This window comes from Chelon labrosus (assembly GCF_963514085.1).
Source record: "Chelon labrosus genome assembly, chromosome: 12".
NCBI classification, from domain to species: Eukaryota; Metazoa; Chordata; class Actinopteri; order Mugiliformes; family Mugilidae; genus Chelon; species Chelon labrosus.
The window spans coordinates 5,310,683-5,335,947 of record NC_140345.1 but is presented as its reverse complement, the minus strand read 5'-3'; the positions used below and the strand labels follow the sequence as shown (position 1 = coordinate 5,335,947).

Genomic DNA, 25,265 nt, shown 5'->3' with positions numbered 1-25,265 from the left:
CAGGGAAAGCAGTACAAATGTAAGATGAACAGGCCTGAAATCCATTTAAAATACAATAATAATAGTACATTTTTAGCTTAGTGCGCAACCGCAAGGAGAGGATGTGTCAGTGTCATGTGTACTGTAATATCTGCAAACCTTTTACACTGTTATCTGGGTATTGGTAGTTTCCTATTTTAATGGCAGATTTGTTGCAAATAACTGGAAATATACAGTATATTTTATTCTTTTATTTATTCGTCTATAATACCTCTGCCGTAGCAGGTAAATGCAAATACAGCAGTAGCCTCTAATTAATGCAAATCATAGTCCCTGGATGTGATCTAATTAGGCTCTACAGAAGGTCAAGTGGAGCGATGATCTATCACAGGGAAAGATTTGTTAATCATAATGCTTGGCTTTCATTGGTTGTTGGGAGAACGAAAACACGTTGTGTTTGTTCCCTCTTTTGCCTCAATCGCGGGATACTGCAGGAAATGGACTGCGGGTTGAATTATTTTATATCATAGCAATGGCAGAAAAATATTTGAACCACATACCCGTGACATGCCAGTTATTCCCAATAATACTACCGTCTTGGAGCTGGAGGACAACTGTGAGATAGCGCTGGCTCTTACACACTGACTGGGGCTTTGCCAGATCAGACAGCGGCACCAACGTGTCTGCTGCCCTGTTTGGCTTTCTGGGACTTGTCCTTCACTATCAGTCTCAGGTGTTTTAAAATGGACGGTGATCCTCCCCTTTCCATGCATATGCACGTAACAAATTGTGCCCTTCATTTATTTGCCTTTCTTTTCATCCCCATGCCTTCACTAAGGCTCTTCTTGCACTGTAGCTGCAGGCCATAACTCACATAACATTTACAAGTTACACCGTTTACACTCACTCACCTTTGCATTAGTTCTTTTGAAGGTGTCAGAAAGATTAATGTTGCATGATACATGACATTTAAGGTAGCATTTTTCAAATTACCTTTGCATGTCAATCATGCTAATAATGCACGGCGCTTCTATTAAAAGCAAATGTAAAATCACTTGAAGCTATCAGGCTGAAATTAGGATTCAGACGACAGCAGGTGTAGCTGAATCATTTGGGCGGGTGGGGTGGGGGTGTTGGGGTGGATATTAAATATTGCTTTGTTGGCCCGACACATTGAGCGAGGCGCAAGTGCTAAACCCCATTAGTCATTTTCTGGTTGTGATTGCTGGAACTTTCCACAACCCTGGTACGCCCCCCTTAAATTAAATCTGTAATGAACTTCCTGGAAGCAAACACCGAAACAAATGCAAGCAGCAGATGAGTCAATTGTTTTTCTTTTTCACCGCAGGTGGTTTCTTTCAAACGTGACTGTCAAAAATCCATGAAAAACAAATACCAGAGAAAGTGGGACATTTGTGTGAATAGGCCAATAATAAGGACACGACGACTGTTTAAATGTACAAAGTTGCACAGTTTTTTTTTTATAAGTATTTGAAAATATTTAACAATGAAAGTTAAATCAAACAGTAAGAATAAGTAATAACAATAATTAATATCTGCAAGAACTAGACTTAAAATCAGAACATTTTAGTTTTTGTTTTTTTTTTTTTACTCAAACACCTGAGGGAAGCAAATCAAAAGAGAACCCAGAAAAAATAACCACTGAAGTTTAGAAAAAAAAAGAAAGAAAAAGAGACAGAAAATAAAAGTCAGGACAAGCTCATACAGGGGCCACTCAGTTCATCTGTATGTACAGCACATTCACTCCACAACGGTGCAGAACAGCAGTGATGAAAAGAACAGCGGCCAAAGTGAAAACTCATCTCCGCACTCTAACAGCCTTTAACGTCAGCACTGGTAGTCGAATGGATTTACATGTAAAGGCAGGATGAAGTGTGAAAACTCAGAAACAGGAAACCGGAGCTGGACCTGGTTATCTTTTTTCTTTATGCTTGTATTACTGACACAGGAGAGATAGTACTCTGTTAATTTGAACTGAAAGGCTGAGAGAACTTAGAAAGCACTGCCCTGTCGAAAAAAGAATTCAAGCACGACCCAACACAACTTTTAAAAAAAACATGGTCCCTGGATGCATAAGACACAGCCGCTTTCCCCGTCACCTCCCAACTTTAAAAAATTCATTCAAACTTGTTTCAGTAAGAAACATGACATCAGCATTAGTTCGGAGGTGGATTTGAGAGTCACATCTCGTTTCGTTTGTCTGTACATAATATTGAAATCCTTACTGTTATATTTTTACCTTCCAACAAATCTCAACAAAATACACTTTACTTCAAAGGAGGGAAATAGAAATGCAAAGAAACCTTTGGTCAAAGAGTGTACTCACAAAGGAAAATATGCAATGACAAGGTCAAAGGAAATCATTCATCACTCAAGATTAACGAAACAACAAAATCAACGAGCAAAAACTCAAGTGGTTTTCTATATGTTTCTCTCTTTCTAACAATATGGCCCGTAGTTCACCCCTCCTCCCATACATTTGGGTCTGCAAGTTATACTGGTTTCCTCACAGAGGAAAGAAGGAAAGAAAAAAGGTACTCTTTTCATGAAAGTCATGTTTGTCTTGATTGTCCACAAAAAAGAAGTGCCAGCGGGAAATAACCCCGGCGAAAGGATATACAATCACAGCATAAAACAACAATATCCTTTACTGGAAAGGAATCGAGAGTCCGTAACACGCTCCTGAAAAGACTCTGAACCTGCACTGAACTGGTGTTTGCAATATTTGTGTGACTCTGTGTGCACATGAACTGTGCAGATGTGACTGTCTCAGTTGTTGTTCGGTGTTCAGTCCTAATTGGAGGCCGTCTTATCCTGTGTTGCTTCGTCCTGCTGGCAGCTCTTGCGGATGATGGGCAGCGGGTGGGCTTCCGTGTTAAAGACCCAGTCCTCCAGAGGGAGAAGGTCATCATCAGAGAAGAGCAGGTACAGGTACCTGAGCAAACAGGAAAAAATATCCATCAGAAACCAGGCTCACGGAAATACTTATGACTTCTGTCTGAATAATTTCAATGAAATTGTGACTGAAACTGAAACGCTGACTATATTAAGATTAATATTAAGATTTGTGCTCGGTATTTATTAACAACTGACCACACTCTATCTTGTTTCTGACAGACTACTTTGTTCAACAGGACTTTTGTTTAAAAGGACAAAGTCATCCTCCAACCAAGACATTTTCTTTAAGGTGTAATCTTCTAAAGGCACGGTCGTCCTTTTTTCCATCTCCATCTGCCGTCTCCTATCTTCCCATTTCACCTGGATATTTTCTTGGCATTTACCACATTTGAGAATCCCTGTCACAGCCGTCACGCAACATTGCCTTGCTGCATCACTCTAGAACATGTAAATTATTCACCAGCGAGAGATTTTTGCTCATGATTAGTCACTTCAAATTTGCAGTAGCACATCAGTGAGGGTGCAGTATCGTGCTAAAACGTGCCTGGTTACTGCTGACCTTGACTTCAGAAAAACACACCTTTATCATCCACTAGCTGCAATACAACATGGGAGCCTGAATCGTTTGCGTTGCTTAATGACCCAAATAGAAGGGGAGGTTAAATTGAAGCGTCTAGCAGCGCACCATCTATTCGCCATCCTTTTCTCTTTTACAAGCGAAAGGAATCATGCTCAAAGAGTGATTGGAATCACCTCAGGAGCAGGGATACTGTCTGTGTCTCATTCACAGCATGAATGTGCTTTATAGACAGAACAGATAATAGGTAGAGATGAATCCCCAACGCTCACTATTGAACCCTTTATTACTTTCATGTCGATGATGGTTTATGCGTTGTGAAATACCATTTCTCTCAGCGAGGGAGTGGGGAAACCGGACTTACTTTAAAGTCTCTGAGAGGAAGAAGCTCTGCTGCATGTTGTCATGGCTGGCTGTCATGGTGTAAACGTCCCGGATCCCAGAGAAGCCAGACTCCACTCTGCAGTGCTGCTCCAGAGCCTGACAGGAGGTAGAGAGGGAGAGGTTAAAAGTGGACAAAGTAAAGACCACTTTCAGTTTTTCTGTGCAAACTGAGTGAATAATAACTCATGTATTCATACATAATTATGTAATGAGCTCTTATAGAGTGGCCTTTTAATGCCTGCAGTGACAGAGCCAAACACACACACACAAAATACACCTTAGAAATCACAATGCATATGAGAAAAACACTGTTAGGTATTCTTCAGATATAGTGCAATTCCTGACTTGACAGCGTGCCTGTACACACCTGGAGAAAGCAATAAAATATGGAACACGTCAAGCAGTCCAGCCAGCTACACAACTGAAGCCCAGGCAATGCTAAATCTGACAAGGGCTAATGGAGAGTGGCTGAGCTAGCCAAGCGGATTAGCTCATTATTACCCCTGCTACAAAGGGCTGCCTTATACGTGCTAATTAACAAAGACCCTGACGTGTTAATGCTTGATGTTCATGAAGAGAAGCGCTGTGCACCGCTTTCAACCTTTGCGCCCGATAATTAAAGGCACGTCAAACTCGTCAGCCTGATCTCTCCACTTCTGTGCGCACTAAATTAATGCTAAATCTATCACGCCGGCCCTCCACAGTTTACTACCATTAATGTCCTGTCTATTGCCACATTAATAATGGTGATCCCTGCACAACCTTCACCTCCTTCTATTGGGACTGTTTGATCTACAAGCTAATGTATAGTGCCACACAATATCAAGCAAGCTGGTCGAGGGTAATTGAGGGTGTTAAAGGGGCTTGACATAATAGGTGAGTACAATTTATAAAACGCCACTACTAAGAGAGAAGTATAGGGTGGAAAAAATACACTGTAGAATATCTCCCACTTAAACGTAACGTGAAATTATTTTTATGCTCCATTGGCCTGAATTAAAGACATTGTTTTTGTAGAAGTGGAGGTCATAATATCAACTTCGTGTTCATGCTGACTTTTTAGAAATGAACCAAGAGCTGCTAAATGAAGGTAGGCAGGTAACTTATTATTTGAACAGCAAGTCATGCGATACATTGCTGTGGCTTATGTGTTTATCACCATCTCTGGGGCTGCACAGAGCTCTCAAAGAGAATGTCAGAGAAATTATGAGCATTATCAGTCACAAGACAATGGAGGCCTTTTTTTTTGGCAGGAAACTACAAATATACAACAGAACCTGTGTCCGACTTCCTAATCGATTGGGCACATACAGTATGTGTTACCATACTTACAAAATGATGTTGTATAAATACATATAACTCCTATAAAGGTTAAAATACAGCATGTAAATCTGTGAGCTTTAAGGTGCTGGTTAGTGGATTTTGTGTGACTTCAGACACGGTCTCTCTGTGCATTAAGTCTTTGTGTTAAGCTATGCTAAGTGCTGTAGCTTCAGGTTTAACAGACTTTTAAGAGAGCACGATTGATCTTCTCTTCTGACTCTAGGCCAGAATGTGAGGTATGCTGTTTTCCCAAATACATCAAAACCCGTGCACATAAAAACCAAGGTGGGTGCACTTGATACAAAGGGAATCCATGATCAGCAGTCCATCCTTGTGAGGGAGCATTTCTCTTCCCTGTGTTGTATTTTGTTGTTTGTCCTGGAAAAAACTCAGTAATCTTTATTATGAATAACTGTGATCCATACGTTTATGACGTTTTGCTGTTATGCAAGTTGTCTAGGAAACTGTTGAATTGTGCAAAAAAGGCTTCCTGTCGCTTAGCCTACCTTCAACCCACACCCTACATACAAATTCAATTTATCACTGCAACTGGGCACCACATAACCTGATTCAAGGTGTATGTAGTTAGCCACCCTAGCAGGCTGGTAGGGCATATTAATACTGAATAAATTAGAAAGCTAACACTTAGCGGTTATCAAAATGCCAGGGCAAGACCTGTTCCACCAAAAAACAGCTGTACGTTTACCTCTTGCAGATACTTTTCTGTGCTCTCATATCTCATGCACACCCATGGTTTTATTGTGCACGGATTTTAAGACTAATTAAAATGGCATAAAATTTTTACAGTTTAAAAAGGGCACTCTGGCAAACTACAGTCCTTGAATGTGGAATTTGGATTCTGGTCTGTTGGAAACATTTAATATCCATTCAATCATTTTCAAGAGATGAAGACAGATTTTTCTAATAGTACATTGGGGAAGCATTCCTGGATGGACTAGTCTAATAAAGTCCTACATACGGTATCAGGGTCATTTTGTATTCAGTCCAGTAAGGTGAGTAATAACACTGTGTGATCTCACCTCAACAGCCTCCCATCCCCAATCTCTGTATTTGGGGTCGTGGGTCAGTCTCCACATGTACATGTAGCTCTCGATGACTTCTGGCCGTAGGATGTAATATCTGTCGCTCAGTCTGGTCGCTGTGGCTTCAGCTCCGCCGTCGAATCTGAACGCTTCGGGTCCCAGTTTAGTGGCTGACAGAGACGGAAATGAATAAAGGTTATAGCGTGAATTGCAGACATACAAAACTTATTCAACAGATATGAATTCAGTTTTTTAATGTCAAAAGTGAAAGCGTGTTTTAAAGAAACTTAACTTCACCTTTACACAGAGGGCATGCATTTACAGTTAGTTTAAAAAAAGCTTGAGGCACATATTAAACAAAATCTGTCCAGCTGCCCACATAGTCTGTGGACTTTACCGTTTCTCCTTATTCCTCTGGTTCTTCTTCCTGCTGCTTCCATTATATTTCTACCACAATTCAAGACTAGGTGGAAAAGAGATTCTATTCAAGGTGCATCACAAAGGAAATCGTTCATGCCAAGGTCAGGACAGCAGCATTGACACAGCAACATCATAAACATGGCGATTTTGCTCTATTTTCTAAAACTACTTTTCCCCTCATGCTTCTAATCTGCGATTTTAGCAGCCATTTGGAGAGCGGGCGGATGGTTTGAGCTTTGAGCTTTGAGGTCACTGAGGGTTTTTGAGGACCTGCATCTGGTTGAACCAGAAAATCATTTTGAGATGACAGGCAGCAGGGCTTCTTAGTCAGCTAGCTCATTATAGTGTGTAAGCGGTTTTCTGTACCACACAAAGCCACAGCCAAAATTCTGTTGTGAGAAACATCAGAACAGAACTGTGAAAGGGCTAAAATGAGAGAGGCATAAGGAAAAGCATTAGAGGAGGGGCTCCCTCTTAAAGGATGTGTACGTATGTTTATATGGCATAGACTAAAGTAGCAGAAGTACAGAGAAACACAGAACCTGTAGATGTTTGTGGGTAATTTCCTGAAATCAGGTGTTTGATAAAAACAGGCTTACGTCAAAGAAAATACCTCCTGTGTTATTTATCTCTACTTTTCTAACCCCATTAGACACTGAGTTCTTCTGGTAGGTCGCTAAAATCAGACAACGAGCCTTTGGAAAATGAACCTGCCAGAGCAAATCAGGCAAGCTAGCCCTTAATCTTCTATTAAATCCCCTCCCAAAAGTCATTGGGTCGTGTTTTAATTGTGCAAGTGCGACAAGACAGATGTGGTTCTGAGACGTCTATTCTCAACGCACTGTGTAAAACGCAGTCACCACCACCAGAATACCAACAGCTTGCTTTGTGCTGCCATTTCAATAAACCTCCCACTTGCTAACGCCTCTCCTCCAGCTGTGCACCGTTCACTCTGCACTTGGCAAATACTAAAGAGAGAGCTGAGAAATTTGAAGTCGGAAAAAGTGCTGCCGTTCACTAGTTTATGGTTTATTTCATGCGTTGAATGTCGGAGAGTCTCAAACACTATTTCGAAGTTAGTCGTATGATTTCTTTCGCTTGCTGCGTATTATACAGCTAAGTCCATTTTGGTCTTGACTACATTCTCTTCTTACCAATCTGGGCTTGTTCACAGTAATCTTGGATAAGGCTCAAAATCAAAGAGGTGTCAGAAAGATCACTTCTTACCTCTCACAGAGGTGTCATTAAAAAATGTAGATAATAAGGCCTTGGAGACCCTAAGACAGCTTTTTAATTGGCTGCAAGTTTGAAATGACAATTTCTTCAAACTGACTTCTGTGAACTTCATATTGTTCTGGCTTAGCAAGATACATGAGTACATTTTTAGGACTACATTTGAGTCATTTAAGCCAGTTACAATTACAGTGCTTGCCTGCTGTTAGCGTCAGGACCATACAGTTTATGATCGGGACATAACTATACACCAATCAGGCATAACATTATGACCATCATCCCAATATTGTGTAGGTCTCTCTTGTGCCTCCAAAACAGTTATGGCTCATCAGAGAATGGACATGGGCCTTCTGAGGGTGTCCTGTGGTATTTGGCAACAGAATGCTGTTAGTGGGGGCCTTTGGGTCCTATAGGTTGAGGGGAGGGGCCTCTGTGGATCATCCCATAGATACTTGATCAGTTTTGGATCTAGTGAATTTGGAGGCCAGGTCAACACCTTGTACTGCTCTTAATGTTTTTTGAGTTGTTCCTAAAGCGTTTTTGTGCATCCTGCTGGGGATGGCTGCTGCCATCAAGGAGTGTCATTGCTATGGGGTGGGGGTGCCTGGTCTGGTCTAGGTGGGTGCAACATGTCTAAGTAACATCCAGATGAATGCCAGGTCCAAAAGTTTCCCAGCAGAACATTGGATTGTTACAAGGTGATCAGTGTTATTTACTTCTCCTGTCATAATGTTGTGGCTGATCAGTATACAAAAATGTTTTTGATAAAACTCTCTATGGTCTTGAATTAGGGCGTAGACACTAAAATTCACCATGCTGACAGCATTCTCAGAGCGTTGGGTGAATCCGGATGGAGAAGCAATCTTTTCAAACAGAGAGCTACCTCTGATACAAAGTGATGGCCATCAAGAAAATCGCCTCATATGTGATATGACAATCAGTCTCTCGTTCAGCAAAACTTTAAAATGACATATTCTGTAAAATCAATAACATCATCCTCTTACTGCTGATTCCAATGAGGTTCAATTTCCCTGCATCAGTCTGTTGCTTTCGAGATGGCAGCTATCCAAAGCAGCAGCAGAAGGAGAGTCTTTACCATATAAGTATCTAAGACACTGCCAGATAGCAGCCACTCTACGCACATTCAGGAGCAAATCTCACTTCCCTCCCTTTCCTGCAGATAGTTAATCCAAGAGCTACTAAGCACCATGCAGTCCCTGTAATGAGTAAAAAGAAACCTGGTGGAAGACTATGAAAGGGAATGCCACATATGCCTTTTGGGTCCGCAGATCAAAAGTATTCAAAGCCTATCGAGGAACCTGTTATGTGATGAGTCACATTAGCCTACTGGTGAAGCGAAGGCGAAGGAACACTTCAGGATGAATCCCTACAGCCCACCAAGGGAGGAGGGGGCAAAAAGAGCTTGAAATTAGCAGAGGAGATTACTGTAAGGGCTGAGACAGATGCCGGGAAAGAGATCAAAAATGGGTCTTCCCAAACATTAGGGCAGGCTCTCTCTCACTGTTTTTTTATGCATGTTCTCCTGGGTGCAGTTTTGGTTGCTGAGTGCAGCTATGCTCCTTCTCCTGTCTTCTACTTCTATTCTTGATCCCCCTTCCCTCTTTCATTCACCTCCTTTTTCTTTCTTCCCACTAAATTAGAACAAACTAAATATCCCTATGAAGCACACTGAAAGACTCCTAGTCTTCTGCCCACGGCTGTGAGACATTAGAGAATATCTGCAAAATTTGATTCTTTGCTGCTCTTTTTTTATACCAGTAATCTTTCTGTTGAGGTGAAGCCACCAGGAATGCCTCTCTTTTCTAGACATGGCAAGAGGCATTTTAACCTACAGCACTGCTCTTATAGCCTTAATGTCTTCACTCTGAATGCCACCATAACCACTCTTAACCAGCCATGTAGGGTGTACCACAACAGTGATGAACCATGCCGTTCTACCTATGTAGGAATGTATATAATATTTTAAAATTTATATTTTGGGATAAAGCTACAATTTACTCTTAATCTAGAGTTTAGCAACCTGATCAGTTATGACCGATCAGGCATAACATTATGACCACTGACAGGAGAAGTAATTCAATGTTCTGCTGGGGAACTTTTGAACCTGGCATTTATGTGGATGTTACTTAGACATGTAGCAACCACCTAGACCAGACCAGACATCCCCACCCCATAGCAATGATCCTCCTTGATGGCAGCAGCCATCTCCAGCAGGATGCAGCCTGACACAGGCACAAGCACAAAGACTCAAAAAACATGAAGAACAGCACAAGGTGTTGACCTGGCCTCCAAATTCACTAGATCCCAAATTGATCAAGTATCTGTGGGATGATCCACAGAGGCCCCTCCCCTCAACCCATAGGACCCAAAGACCCCCACTAACAACATTCTGTTGCCAGACACCACAGGACACCCTCAGAAGGCCCATGTCCATTCTCTGATGAGTCACAACTGTTTTGGAGGCACAAGGGAGATTTACACAATATTAGGAAGGTGGTCGTAATGTTATGACTGATCGGTGTATCATCTATTCTACACCAATTGACTGCATAAATGTGTAGAATATTAAGGGAGCAAAGACGTACATACACAATGTTCACTGGAAGGTGGGAGACACAAAATAAGGCCAAATAGTTGCATTGGCTGAGCTAACATTACCATACTGGTGGGTAATGGATGAAAAAAATCAAAAACTTGCAAAATAAGAGCCTAAAATCACCTACTAAACTTTGGCTAATTGACTAGCATAAGTGATGTATCGTAGGTTTTGTGCTAGTTGGCTGTTGTGTAACATTAAATTATAAACCAGCATGTCACATTAGTGAGCACTTTGAAGAGGTATTCATCTAAATTATGCCTCTGTCTTAGGTTTAGGTCTCAGTTTTAGTAAATCCACAAGGTTTCACTTATCGGGTCTGAAAGGTGCAAGCATGAGTCAACACTTGGTTTTATACTCATGAAGTATGTACGAACAGTAACAAATGCCACTCTCTGCTCTCGGTGTAAAAGAAACATTCTATGGAAAAGTACAAAAATGGGTCATCCAATTTGACATGCTACATTTACATACAGTATATCCATTAAATGTGCAAGAGCTGTCACTCATCCGCTGTACGACGTGGAGACTCCTGAACTGAACTAATATGCAGCTCACCTGTGCGAGTGTAGCTCTCGTGGCACGTATGTGTGATCTCAGCCGCAAGGTCCAGGTAGTGTTGCCTCTTCTCAGGTGCTCCGTCGTCGGCCCCGATGCCGATCATTCCTCCGGAGAAACAGGCCAGGTGGCCCATCTTGTGGTCCAGGATCCCTCCCCTCCACTCAGCCATGTAGGTGAGGCCACCAGGTGACTTCTGTACCAGGTTAGCTTCGATCGCCTGCAGCAACACACGCACAGTTAGGACCTGCTTACTGCCAAGTTTTTATGATGGAGCAAACACTATTAAAGCATTGGGGATCTAAATTTTAGTATTTGTGTGTACAGATTGAAGACAGCTGATGTTAATCAATAAAGTAAATTACATATAGCTAAATACCAATAATAATAATAATAAAAATCTGGACCAGCCACATTCAGTGCTTGGACCCCAAATAATACATGTAATCATACAAAGCACAGAGTGTTAGTGAAATGAAGAATACCTCCTTCACCTGCAGATTATTAATCTGAGGAAGGAAATGTGTTATCTTCTGAGTTTAGCAGGAGTTATCAAAGACAGACTCCCTGTTGTACGAGAATGCAGTGGACCTTCATGATACAGACGAGTAACTCAGATAATTAGGTGGTCTCCTTGCAGTATCTACAGTGGTGCTTCAGTAATACTTTACAATTAGACCAATCAGATAACCCTGTGTGTAAATGTTGAGCAATTAGTGACACTGTGTCCTTCCAGGAGGAGCATGAAGTTGGAGGTTTAAAAGAATATGTCGGGAATGAGACGCACACCCCCACATGTCAAATTTTATGAGAGCAGTAACCTAGAGGTGGATGTTCTGAAGAAGATAGAAGCTAATCCATATCATACTATTAACAGATTAACATTCTGCACTTGAACCGCAGCAGTAAACCGGTGTACTCCTGTTTAACGATCTGCTGAGACTTGAATGTGCTCAAACATAAAGAGAGAAAGGTATTGTTTGTATTTCACTTCTGTCTTTCAGTTAATAATTCCTTGAGATGTGTAAAGATAGTTCTCTGTTAAGACTGTTGCCTAGCATTTGATGTTGTCTTCTTCTCCGTGTTAAAATGCAACCATGAACCAATATTATGTCCTAAATGTTTTGAATTTACCATGAACAAATTAAAATATGGTGCTTGTCTAGGTGGGCCAAACGTTGTACGCTGTGTACGGCTGTCAGTAATTTTACTAATTTACTGTACAGAGCATTAGTTTCATTTGAGTTGAGTGTACTCAATTGTGCACAATTATTTCTTCAGAACCACTTGAGTTCTTGAAAATTCAAACGACTGTAACAACACGGTGTTTGTGAGGGCTGCATTTTTCATGAGTGCCGCAGGATGTCAAATGTGTACTGAATATGTATGTCGCAGCTACCGCCCACTACTATCAGTATTAAAGTAACAGAAAAGGGACCTCCATGCATGTTATATGTATTGAGAAGAGTTGCGGCTTCTATAATAGCTTTGATCAGACACGGATCGTTTAAGACAGCAGCTTCAGCCCTGATTCATTCAGGCTGAAAATCTATTTGAAGAACCAAGCATGCACATACCCACTAGAGATAAAGGTGCCTGTATATATGAACAACCTTCACATACGTAAAAAGTGAAACCAAGATGGCTGCAGCACAGTAAATAGCTGTGTTTACCGCACATTTCTTATGAAGTAAATTCTCAGACAAAAAAAAACAGTGATTTTCTGCCTCTTTAAGGGCTAGCCTGGTGTAGCCAAACTCAGTTCTTACTAGAATATAAGGCAACACCACATTTGGATTTCATTATGGGGCGTGTCACTGTTACTCTTCTGTCCATCACCAGATTAAGCTCGCCTAAGCGATTTGCTTGCCCCCGCAGAGCTTTGCCAGAAGATAATCAGTTTTCAACAGAGAAACTCCAGACCAATTTCTGCCACAAAAATATTTGGAAGTCGGGCTGGCTTCCAGGCTACGGAAGGACACTCCATTTGATTTCTGAGTGACTCATCATTCTCTCTCACAGTCTTCCTCTCATCTCCCTCTCTCTCATTCTGTGTGGCTCGCTGCTCAATTTAATTTTAAATACTGGTCTGCAGCATTAAGCAGCAACCCCACACAAAGTGCTGATAATTAGAAGTGTAAACGACCTCTTGAACCTCGGGTCCAGTCATTCTTTATTACCTATTCTTTTATTACAGCTCTTTCAGAGTGAGCTTGGAAATTAATACATCATTCACAAGGACTGTGTGGAGCCGTATTTTTCAATCTCCAGTAACGTGGTGGAGGTTTCTATGGGTTTTTCATTATTTCCACATACCACCGCTATACACTGTGTGGGGAACACACAACAACAAAGTAATGTATATAATACGCAACCCTATAAATACCACATTCAAGACATTTTTCTTGAGGGGCTGAGACTGATGATTTTCCCACTAATTAGCCGTTGTAAGCAGCAATCACGGCAAAGCATAATTGGAAAATGTTCTCTCATTCAACACTTTAATTAGTGATCTACTTTTATTTGAATGCCAGAGATAATGAGTTGTATGTGCCTTCACCTTAGATCCCTAAATAAACATGCAGCATACAACTTAATCTGATAGCATGGGGGTCCTTGGCCATTTAAATACTAAGTCCCAGGGGATGCTGAAAGTCTGTAATTAGTAGTAGTGCCTCTGGCTTGACCCTGTGATGGCAACTGATGAAATCTCAATGGTAACTTAAGTTATTGTCTGTGATATGGTAATTGTAGCCAAAGGGGGTGTGATTTACTTTGGCATTATCTCCAGCCATTAAAGAGGGAAACAGACAACTCCTGATGTACGCATATACTGCATATACCGTGCAGCAGGTTCACATGCACAGACATCTCTCTGTGGGAAGAATATCACATTATTTCAGATTTTATATCCTTCACCATACTTTCAGTTATCCCCTCAAAACAACTCACTTGCTGTTCTTGTATCGTTTGTCTTAGGTGTAAATCACTATGTACACTTCATTTGATCAAAAGCTTATGCAAATTACTGTAATCACTGTTATTTTATCTAACTGAGCTACGCCTGAGCGAACACGCCTCTTTGTGTGCGCTGAAAGATTTCTATACCTCCAGAGCGCCGTAGTACATCTTCTTTGCGTCTTCGTCCGTCTTGTCTGACATCAGATATGATTTGATCAGATACTCGTAGAAACTATCCCCGAGGCCACCGATGGAAACGTGATCTAAAAAAGGGAAAATGAAGGCATTCAGCAGCTGTCTCACACAAACCAGTTTGGGGTTTCTGCAGGTCTTGAAAGGCCTTAAAAATAATGAAATTCCTTAAATAAGGTTTTAAGTATTTCTTTTGCTTTATGTAGGTAGTAATATAGTTACAAAATGTTTGATTGTAAAATAAGCTGGGATTAGCTGGGAACCTATAAATGGGATTGTTTTGACAGGAGTGCTGCAGGGTGCTGTTATAAAGATTTATTTATTTATTTATTTATTTATTTAATCAAAAGTATTCTAAGATTTTCATTGAGGTACATATTTCAGAAGTCAGACACTCAGTAAAATTCAACTCAAACACCCAGAACTCCATAGCATCAAACCAGGGTGTTCCACAAGCTGAATTTGTCCAGTTTCCAGCCTGAGGGACAAAGTCACCTTCTACATCATATATATACACCATCATATATACAAAAGTCAGCATAATGTGTTGAGGTCTATCTATTTATCTATCTCTCTCTATATATAAAATTTGTGATAGGGATGATCCCACACACTCTGTAGTGATCTGTCGGCAAACAGTTTTTAACAGTTAAACCTTAAAATACATAACACATTTCAAGCTCGTCAGTGGGAACAGAAACAAGTGTCTGTGTGTGTCCACACTGAACTTTGAAAATGGAAATTACAGTATATTACAGAGGACACTATCCACTCATATTTATTGCGTGCACATACACCTTTGTTGACTCCTCAGCAAGGTTATCACGCTGTTGCTGTGCTTGTCCTTGACTCAGACAAATGAGGGAAAGCTGCGAGGCCAAAGAATCTTTTTTTTTTTTTTCCTGTGCTGATATTTATGTACAGTTTTACTTCTCTACACACTTATCCGCAGCAATTAGCAGCTGTAATCATCCAGATTACGACCTTTTCAGTCAGAGCATCGTCTTATCACCTTTTCACCTCCTTTCAGGTAAATTGGAAAGATCCAATTTCCTGAAGTAATTGAATCATTATCATTTTAATAACCAAGAGCAATGGGACCCATATAGCCATCACTACTGTATGAGTCTGATATTAAATATGAAAGCCAGTAGACAGATGGGTGGATGACACAGACAAGCATCTGAAAGAGCTTTGACACGTGAGGTGAGGCAATGTCTGGCAGTGGTAGGATAGCCAAAAATAAGACAGGTAAAAATGACTTTAAGTAAACCTGAGCTCCTGTAAACCAACCTGACCAACATTGGGAAAACAGTTAGTGTAATATGTGTAAGGTGGCAAGAATGACGTTCCCACGCTACCTCTCTTACTCATTTGTCTTTAAGATAAAAAAAAAAATCAAACTGTCAGATACCATTCTCTAGAAATAATTTCACAGATCTTGAACTAGAATACATATCTACATCTATAATAACAGTACTTACGTTGGACCCAGTTGCCACTGACTGGACTGAGGAAGTTGGGGTACAGGCCATGTGGTTTCTCAATCTTGTTCAGAAGTTTCCTGATGTTCATCACCTTCAGAGACATATAATCAGGATGAAGCAGGGCCATGGCTTTACAAACCAAACTTCTAAATGCCATCCACAAAGATGAAAATCATTTTGTAGAGAAAAAGAAGTCAGATGACAAAGAAATGTCAACACTTGCAATCCTTGTTCCTGCAAAACTAGACATGTGAATTATATATGGAACCTTCTCTGTGTAGATGGGATTGCTGGACAGCTCGGTCAGATGCACAAATTCGAGGTGAAGGGTCCCAAACTCAGCCAGGATGCTGCTCCCAGCTGAGGCCCAGCCCCAGCTCCAACTGGTGCCACTGCAACAAAGACGACATACAGACATGCTGACTAAGTCTCATGGATTTCACACAGAGCCATATACAGGTACATACTACAGTTCAGTGTCCCTGAAAGAACAATTCTCTGTGTAAATGTGTTACATTAGCCTTAAAATCCATTGCATTGCATTTGTCTTGTGCCAATTCACCACAATGGCCATTCAGTGTTTGGCTATTGCCATTGTACATAAAGGATATTTGCTCTGAGAAAGCCCAGTCTGGGTCTTAACGGTTTACCTGTAGGACACGACTACTGGTTACAATTGGGTATTTAATTTAGGATCCTGCATATCTGGTTTAATTATAAAATGTTGAAGGAAGGACAGAATAGAATTTAGGTGTTAGTGGCGTTAGTGCTGGGTCAATTACACTGTTGATGTAATTGACCCAGCATTTGTATTCACACTGCCATGAGCAGTAGTATATTAATTTCCTGTAAAGGTGTAAAAGTAGAACTTGAACAAACATGGTGATGTCCACAGCTTAACCTTTAACTCTTGTTACTCTCTGTGTGCTTTCTTATTACCCAGTACATCTCTGCTGCCTTTATTGTCAAAGTCCCATATATTATTAGATTATTAGATAGATTCAGCTAAAGTGTATCTTTAGAAACTCATTGAACTACCGTGGTAAATTAGAAAATCTACCAAAAGACAGTAAAAGTAACTAACTACATTACACAAAAATGCAATACTATGGAGGGAAAATGAAAAACAAATGCTTCATGAGTTAGACGTTTTAGAGGCAATACCAGCTTTATGCGATCCTATAGTAGCTGCAACAGTATAAAGCCAAGCTACTTTTTTTCCAAAGCATCTTTTAAACATGACTTTTCTTGTCAAATGGCACATCACATTCACAACACACTGCAACTGAGCAAAGACATTATAGAAGGTTGCTCTGAGTTCCTCTCTGTACTCAGACTCAGATTAACTGAACACTTAGCTATCTGCATGTTTCCCACAATTTTGTATCATCATCCTTAACTCTAGAGTTTAAATGATGAGATGATATTTTCAAATTCCAGCTTCTCAGATGTAAAGATCTGATTTGAAAAATAAATCATAACAACCATTGTGTTAAGATCTTTAAATGAATATTTCCAGCAGTCAAAGCTTCCGGGCAGCAACGGCCCTATGCTAAATCTCTGGGCAAAAACTGCTGGTAGGAAGCTTGGATAATAAATTGGGAGTTGGCAGCGAAACACAAGAGCGCGTATGTTTTGATCTTTCCTGATATTCCCGGCAGTTAAAATATATAAAATTAACTTGGCACTTGATGTTGGCTCTCGTACCGAAAACATTAATTACATGATGTCAAGCAAATTGAATATCTGTCTGGCTAAAAATAAACTAATCACAAGTGTATGAAATAACCTTTACCATCAGCTATCCTGAAGACAATTTATTGCCGCTCGTTGTGATGGATGTTTTTGTTAAGTTTCATTACCGTCAACTTAAAACTCGCCACCGATGCCAAGTTCTGTGTATTAGTAACAGCTTTAAAAACCACAAACTATGATCTACAAGGTCGGCGAATCAGGACACTTAGTAAATCCAGATTTCCGTAAATGTGTGGTGCAGTGATGCTTGACGCCTACTTTAGTTGAGGCAGAGCGTACTGCTTTAATGATCTTACATGCGCTCTAAGACTCGTTGGAGGATACCAGCTATCAGTTAAAAATGAAGAGAACAGGGGTGGGAGGTGATTGGTATGTGAGAGCACAGGGGTATCAAAGAGTTTTCCACTCTGATGAATGCGGCCATTAAAGCTTTTTTTTTTTTTTTTTGGGCTACATCATTAGAGGCTCTGACTAGACTCATACGTGATTCCTCCTTGACTAAAGATCTAAGCGGAGGTGCAGGGCAGCGGACGGTGCGTTTGTTTGCAGAGTGGAGAGGATGGAGGGATAGTCTGCTGCCTCCTCACTGGCCCGAATTCTTTAATCTTTTCACATCCTTTAATAAAAACATGTTTTCCACAGCTGTCAGAAATATAAGCAGGTGCACAAAAATAATAATAATAATAAAAAAGATGAAAAAGGTCATTTGTTTGAGGAAAATGCAAAAATTGGTACTGTGGTGCAGAAATGTGCCCAACAAAACAAACAAAAAACTGTGATATGAACAATCTAACAATAGGTTTCATTATTAAGCAATCAGTTAATTATTTTCTTAATTAATTCCTTATTTGGGTCTTAAACATATCAGAAAAAATATACGCTATTAAACATACCATAAAGAACTCCTCCTTGACTGTCTGTTTATGTTCCCTTACAGTTTGGGATGTGTGTGTCCATGTCTTGGTTTAATTTTGTGTGTTACAGTATGGTTCCTGCTGCCCATCTGTACACCAGCACATGTTGGTGATGAAGCAGGAACTGACTGTAGAATAAGGTAATTAAATCTGCCAGCAGCTGTCCTTGGCTGGTGGGTTAATTGGGAGCAGGTGGATGACAGAGGTGCCAGGAAGTATCTTATAAAAAGATAAGATTAGGAAATGAGAGGAAAAGGACAGAATGATGAAGGTTGAGCAAAATCTTAAAAACAGATATGAGAAGAGCTGGAAAGCTAACATTTGGCCAGAAACTTCAATAATCGAACAATCCTCACCGGAGACATCATAATGTACCCTTTTCACTTTGCTGCTCATGAATCGTACTTTGTGCTGGCAAGACAAAACAGCCGAACGTTTCTCACACGGCGTGAATGTAGCCTAGCGATGATAATTTGCCCGTTAGGGTCACCGACACAGGTCTGTTATCAGCATTCATCACTTTGTCAGGATTTATTTTTTTCTTGTAAGCTTTTCAGCTCTGATTTCTCATTATAAAATTGTTAAATCGTCACATTTATTATCCCAGCCGCTGCTTAAAAAAGGGTCAAAATCCAAGCCAAACACGCAAAGACGTAAAGATCCATGGTTGGATTGCTCTGAGAATGAAAACAGCTCCAAGAAGCCTTGCGTGACCGTGACATTAACAAGATCGTCTCAATAAAGATTTTTAGATTAGCAAGGCAATGGTTTGGAACAGATTAAAAACAACACTGCTCGTTTAAAGACATGCAAATAGTATTCATATGATCCTCCGAAGTGTTTATGAGCACAGATTAATTCTTATCCAAATGTCATCGTTGGTCTGCATTATAAAGCTCAGCCTGCCGACGATCCATTGTCAATAAATGGAGACTGGGGGTGCTGCTTGTTGAGACTATTTTCTTTTCTTAATTGACTTCTTGTTCAAAAAATGTTGGTACTGCTAACATTCACGTGAAGCAAAAATCCTTCTTCCTGGCCTTTAATGAAAACATAAAGACAGATTTTTATGTGCACTTAATGAAACAGAAGAGGGTTAAATATTTGCTTTAATATTAGCATTTATTTGACTTTTTGACAGATTTCACATCAAACCTGGCTCTTTTTAAGTTTTTAACGTACCTCTGGATGTTCCTGAACTCGCACTGACTAATGCTACACAGTCTGACATCTCTGATTTTCAGCGACGGAAGACAGTTGGAGGCGGAGACGGCTGCTGAGACTCACCTCCCCAAGTTGATGACTCCTCTGGGGATTCCTGTTGGTGTGTTGAATGCAGGCAGCAGCTTCTCTCCCAGCTCTAGTACTTTATTCTTGAACAACTGAGGAGGGGAAAAAAAAGGAAAGCGGCTTGGTAAACAGACAATAAGCATTCGACATATGTGCTTTATTGCAGCTTCTCAGACACAAATAATTATAAATTTGCCTCTCATCTCCAAGCTTAAGCAAACCACTGTGGCAGACTGAGGATCAAAAGCCCAGCACACATTTCCCCTCAAAAGCTAATTATGTGAAACATAAGGCCGGCTTCAGCAGAACTCCGGCAGGATTAAAAGCAATCTCGACGATGTAATCTACAATAGTCCATTTAAAACCGCACTTCCTCCACTGGCCAGGCTCTCAGAGGCCAAGGCTGAGGCACAGTTCATGCATCATCTTATGAGCTGGATTATCAGTCATAGAATCTCCATTAGCCAGTGGGAACAATGACTGAAAAAAGGAGAAAAAAAAAAAGAAAGTGAGAGACGTCTGAGGAGATATAAAGGTGGCAGAGCAGGGGTAAGAGGAAAAGGTGGGATTCATATATGACAGAAAAGCCTTGGAGACAAGACTGAGAAGATGTGGTATACGGGGGGAGTCAGAGAGAGAGAGAGTGGAGAGCAGTGACTCAGCAGAAACACTGAAGAAGATGAGGAGAAAATTGCAGCTAGATAGGTAGAAACCGCTGGCCTTCACTATGGGGACTGGTATTATTGTACAATAAATCTCCTCAGTGTCTGGTTTGTGGTCTGCAGTCATTTCACTGGGACTTCTGAAGCTTCAGTTTGTGTTCACTACTGCAACAAGGCTAATGTAAATGGCTTCTGTCCTCATACGTTTCTTTATTCACTAAGTCTTTGGAGATGTTTAATGCTGCCATAGAGTCACTAAATTATGCTGCAGGCTGTAACTTGAGCCTCCTTGTTTTAGTCTATAATTACTATCAACCAAAAACATTATGCTGAACTTAGCAAATCCAGTTTTCCAATTACCCTTAAATGTGCAGGCAACTGTAACAGCATTACTTTTATACTCGAGGGGAAATTAAAAACACTATAAATCTCAAGCAAGTTCTTTTTTTGTGTGTGTTTTTAAGCTGCTGTATGGCTGTTTATACAGTACATGATGGACAGCAGTTTAAGTCACTGGGCTGAACTCTAATTTCCCACGATTTCTGAAGTACACATGCACCTATCACTCATCTCAAACTGAATCTTTGCCTTGCATCCTCCTGCAATGCTCCTTTGGCCTTCATCCAATTTGAAAACCCATGGAAGATATTTATAGCATAGGTGTTTTGGGAATACATGCTACAGCCATGCATACAATGCCTACGCATACTGTATAATTATGCACACCCACACCAACATGACAGCTTCACAGCCAGTAACCGCCGTGCTCTTTTAAAATCTGCCCATACGCTTTTGCATGAAACCCTCATAGAAATGTTCTTTACTGCTTCGCAAAAGTACCGTTTAACAGACTTTCATATTCTTTTGTACATACCGTAGCTACATGTATGGATGAATAATTTGAAAAAAATCTGACAAGTGAATTGGCAGCTGCAATTTCCAGACTGTGAGTGCCTGGTATTTATCATTTTCCAGAACATGTCAGTGTTCCTAGAAGCCTTGTAATGGTAAATGGTAAATGGCCTTGCTTTTATATAGCGCTTTTCTACCTATTGGTACTCAAAGCGCTTTACAGTCATAGACACATCTACCCATTCGTTCACACAAACACACACACACATTCACACACCAGTGCCACGCACTGGGAGCAACTGGGGGTTCAGTGTCTTGCTCAAGGACACTTCGGCATGTGGCACATTCCGGGGATCGAACCGCTAACCCTCTGGTTCGTGGACAACCCGCTCTACCTACTGAGCCACAGCCGCCCGGTATTCTCGTCAGAATGTGCACTTGGAGAGCACTTCAGCCACAAAGCACCACGTAGGCTGAGATCCTTCGTTACCTTGACGTGGAAAGCTGGGTACTGAGCCTCACTACATTTTGAGAAAGGCCTCAGATGTTTTCAAAACAGCTGGTACTGAATCCTCTGTCAATTTTCTTCCCTTTGAGCAAATACTTCATCATTTAAAGTTACAATTTTGAAAATAGACTACAGACTGAAGATGATTGCATTGCAATAAACTGAATATGTTTTTGTATTTTCACAAAACTAGACATTTGATGGGATTATGTTGGGAAATTTTGATGAATATTGGTTCAAATTACTAGGACAATAATCTTTTGATTAAAAACTAGTGGATGTGATTGTTAGTCGCAGCCCTCCTGCAGACTGGATAAAACTACAAATGAATTCATTTCTAGTCTTTGTAGTGACACAAAATTTGATATGTACAGACTTTTTTTTGTTTTGTTTTGCTGGACAAGATAGAAGCTGTTTCTTTCTTAAATATAACACAAGAATAAGCTTTGTGAAAGTTACGCCTCTGTGCTACTCTGTGAAAGCAGTGAGATGAAACCAGGGTGGTGTTACGTGGCCACTTGATAATTCTGGCAGAGAGCGGTTTCGGCCTTGATGTGTGTGTGCTGCACTCCCCCTCCAGTCCCCTGGTTCTCTATTTTATCAAAGAGAGCACTAATGACCCTCCGCCTGGTCTCATCTCTCTTCATTGGTCCTTTCTACCACCAGTGGTGCTAGAGCAAACTCAAGCAAAGCCCACACACACATGCATGCTCTCATTTGCATGGTGTACTTGCATCATTTTGAACTTCCCTACAGAAATGTACTTTTGTTCATGTAATCACTCACATTCAAATGAACTCCCTCTCCTGCATTAAGTAACAGACAAGACACAAAGCTGGGGCTGCTGCCCGTATCCCCTTCATTTATTCTCATTAGCTTGTTTATAAATGACTTGATTAATTCCAGTACAGCCCTTTGGCTGACATCTGCTCTGTGATTTACTGTACGCGGCACGCAAGTTAAATTAACGGCCGTGTTCACGAATCTGTCTTCACTGACGTCCCACTGAACACCTCCTCCCGCATGTTAGCTTCATTACTGAGGTGCCACTGTAATTGGACTTTGCGTGCTCACACCAACTACACGTCCGTTCAATAACGCGGGGCTATCAACGAATTCAACACTGGTTTACGTTCACAGCTTGTATTTTAAACATTTTCTGCATGCACGGCCAATGAGGAAAGAGCGGTGGAACTCGGGAAAGGACAACATCGATTGAACGTGACAGCTGACAGACCGCTTTCTTCTCTTTCAGTTGAAATTCTCTGTTGGTTGGTGGATAGGAGGCCGGACACAAATGGCTTTTCTATCAGCTCTTAACTGATCAAGACACACATCAGGCAGCAAGTCATCTCTCCCAGAGCAAACATCATCAGAGCCCAGCGGAGAGAAACTTTCTTGGTCTGCCACTTCTGTTTACCAGTAAAACCTCTCAGCCCTCGCCTCAGGGAACGAGGGACCCAAGAATACGGCCCTATGCGCTGATCCACACGCCCAACTGTCAGTGTACTGTTGTAAAGCACTGCCATTGTTTTGTGCATTTTTAGGGTAAATACTGCAGATCTGACTTAAAGGTTATGGCTGGGGATCGTTTAGATTTTTCTCAACGTATTCAAATGCCGTGAAGATCCAAAACTGCTGTACTGTCCAGCTTCTGTCCCCTGTGAGTGGCTCTCAGCCTAAGGCCCTCTTGTTCCAACTGAGAATGTACATAAATTTTCATAAAGCTGGGCAACACAGTTTTCCGGTCACTTGGGATGGGACTGTGTCAGATTTTCATGACACAGTAACTGAGGCACAGTAGACAGTATGATCACAACAGTGCTTCAGACCTTCACGAAAAACAACCCAGAGCTGACAATGAAGGTGGCGTACACGGAGGTAGAGACTAACAGTGGTGTGGAAACGAAAGGCCGTGGCATGTTCATGAAATGCAGCAAGATGTGGCGATGATGCCGCATTTACAGAATTGTTGTTTTAAACAGTGAGCAGCTCTGTCCATACACTAGCAACATTTTTATGGTCTGCTTCTTTCACTTGGAAATATCCAGGGTGAGAGATATACAAGAGGGTTAGAGACCTACTCCTACAAAGTAATAGGAGATGAACAAATTGCTGTGTATGTGGACTCTGCTTTAACATTTGCACCATGCCTTGGATTTGCACAAAGACGCATGCGTGTATGTCGAATTGCTGACAAATGTACTACAGTGTTCACGTTCATAAAGGGACATGTCACCCATCAGTTTAATGATAAAAATAGACTGTGGAAAAACACTGATGCTCTGTGGCACTCTATAAAGGCGATAGCAGGCTTTTGCTACACTTGTTATTTTTCATCTGTTGGGAGAAAGAAAAGGATGGGAAACCTCCTGCGTTGTTCTTAAGGATGAATCTCAGCTAAATGTCTTTGTCATAAGTGTCTTTTTCGTCTCCTCTTAACATGTTGTGGCTTGACAGCCAACTTATCCAGGCAGCTTGTCTCACCTGCTTTCCCTTTCTCATTTGGAACGTACTCTCAAGTCTGATTCGACAGGTGACGGGCATGGTGGAAATATAACTTGGCAATGGAATGACGGTGTGACTGGTTGCTGATGTGTTTTAAAAGCCAGCAAAGAGCTGCATCGGCTGCTTGAATCCCCCACTCTCACCACTTTCGAGTGGAAAATGTGGGCTTTGAATGCCAGAACAAAGGCCCGTTTCTTTTATATCTGCCATCACCTCCTCTTTACTCACATTACAGAGATGTAGGAGACGGAGCGAACTGAAAACCCGATCTGCTGAAGATGAGGAACGGGCGGTAAGCAGAGGTGTCGTGGAAAACATCTCCCGTTTGAAGGCAGATTTCAGTGCTCTCCTTGATTCTGTCCTCTAGTTCTGAGACCAAAGAACAAGTGCAGAGCGGCTGCATAATGTTTTCTTGATACCAGTCCGGCACAGACAGTTATTTTAATTCAGCCGGGCGCTTCTGTAAGAAGAGTTCATTTAAAGTCACTTCAGGTTCCTGAGCGCCACAAGAAACAAATCTACAAACTCAGTGGGTGACATTTTGCGGATCTTCTCATGTTGCCAGGCTGAGCAAAAAAAAAGGCAATTTTGTCTTTAGACTACGGATGAATAATTACTGTTATGGAACACAGACTCTTGTTTGACTCTCACGCCTCACCAACAACTCTACAAACATGTTCTCCTAATTTTTTCCCCTATATGTTATGAGCATCAGAGGACAGCTCTATGTCATGGTCGAAATGTGCCAGCCCTGTCCACGAACTAAAATCAGAATGTCATTAAAAGATAGAAAATTTTGGTGTGACAACATCAATAGACAGGGAAAGAAACAGTAGGGCATAACTGATAATCATTTCTATTGCAGATTAATCAGCAATGAAAAAAGTTTAATTCAAAACGTACTTTTTGGCCGACCAACATTAAAAAAATATATATACTTTACTCTCATGTCAAAGAAAAAGAGCAAATCCTCGAAAATTCACATTTGAAATCAAGTCTGAGCAGTCTAAAGTCACTGAAGTTTCAGCTCACACGTCTATATGATGAAAAACAGCTTCACCATAAACTTGTAGATCAAGTAAG

At 41.0% G+C, this 25,265-nt stretch overlaps 1 protein-coding gene across 1 annotated transcript in view; it reads right to left on the bottom strand.

Moving 5' to 3' along the window:
• Positions 1 to 1,435: 1,435 nt before the first annotated feature.
• Positions 1,436 to 25,265, bottom strand: part of LOC311497240 (mannosyl-oligosaccharide 1,2-alpha-mannosidase IA) — a 184,369-nt gene continuing 160,539 nt past the window's right edge. Inside the window, exons 5-12 of the mRNA XM_084557456.1 lie at positions 19,650 to 19,744; positions 15,962 to 16,085; positions 15,691 to 15,784; positions 14,162 to 14,277; positions 11,054 to 11,273; positions 6,223 to 6,395; positions 3,840 to 3,955; positions 1,436 to 2,935 (exon numbers count right to left, since the gene is read on the bottom strand). Coding sequence (XP_084413582.1) covers positions 2,794 to 2,935; positions 3,840 to 3,955; positions 6,223 to 6,395; positions 11,054 to 11,273; positions 14,162 to 14,277; positions 15,691 to 15,784; positions 15,962 to 16,085; positions 19,650 to 19,744 — 1,080 coding nt within the window. The 3' untranslated portion in view covers positions 1,436 to 2,793. The remainder of the gene's footprint in view (positions 2,936 to 3,839; positions 3,956 to 6,222; positions 6,396 to 11,053; positions 11,274 to 14,161; positions 14,278 to 15,690; positions 15,785 to 15,961; positions 16,086 to 19,649; positions 19,745 to 25,265) is intronic.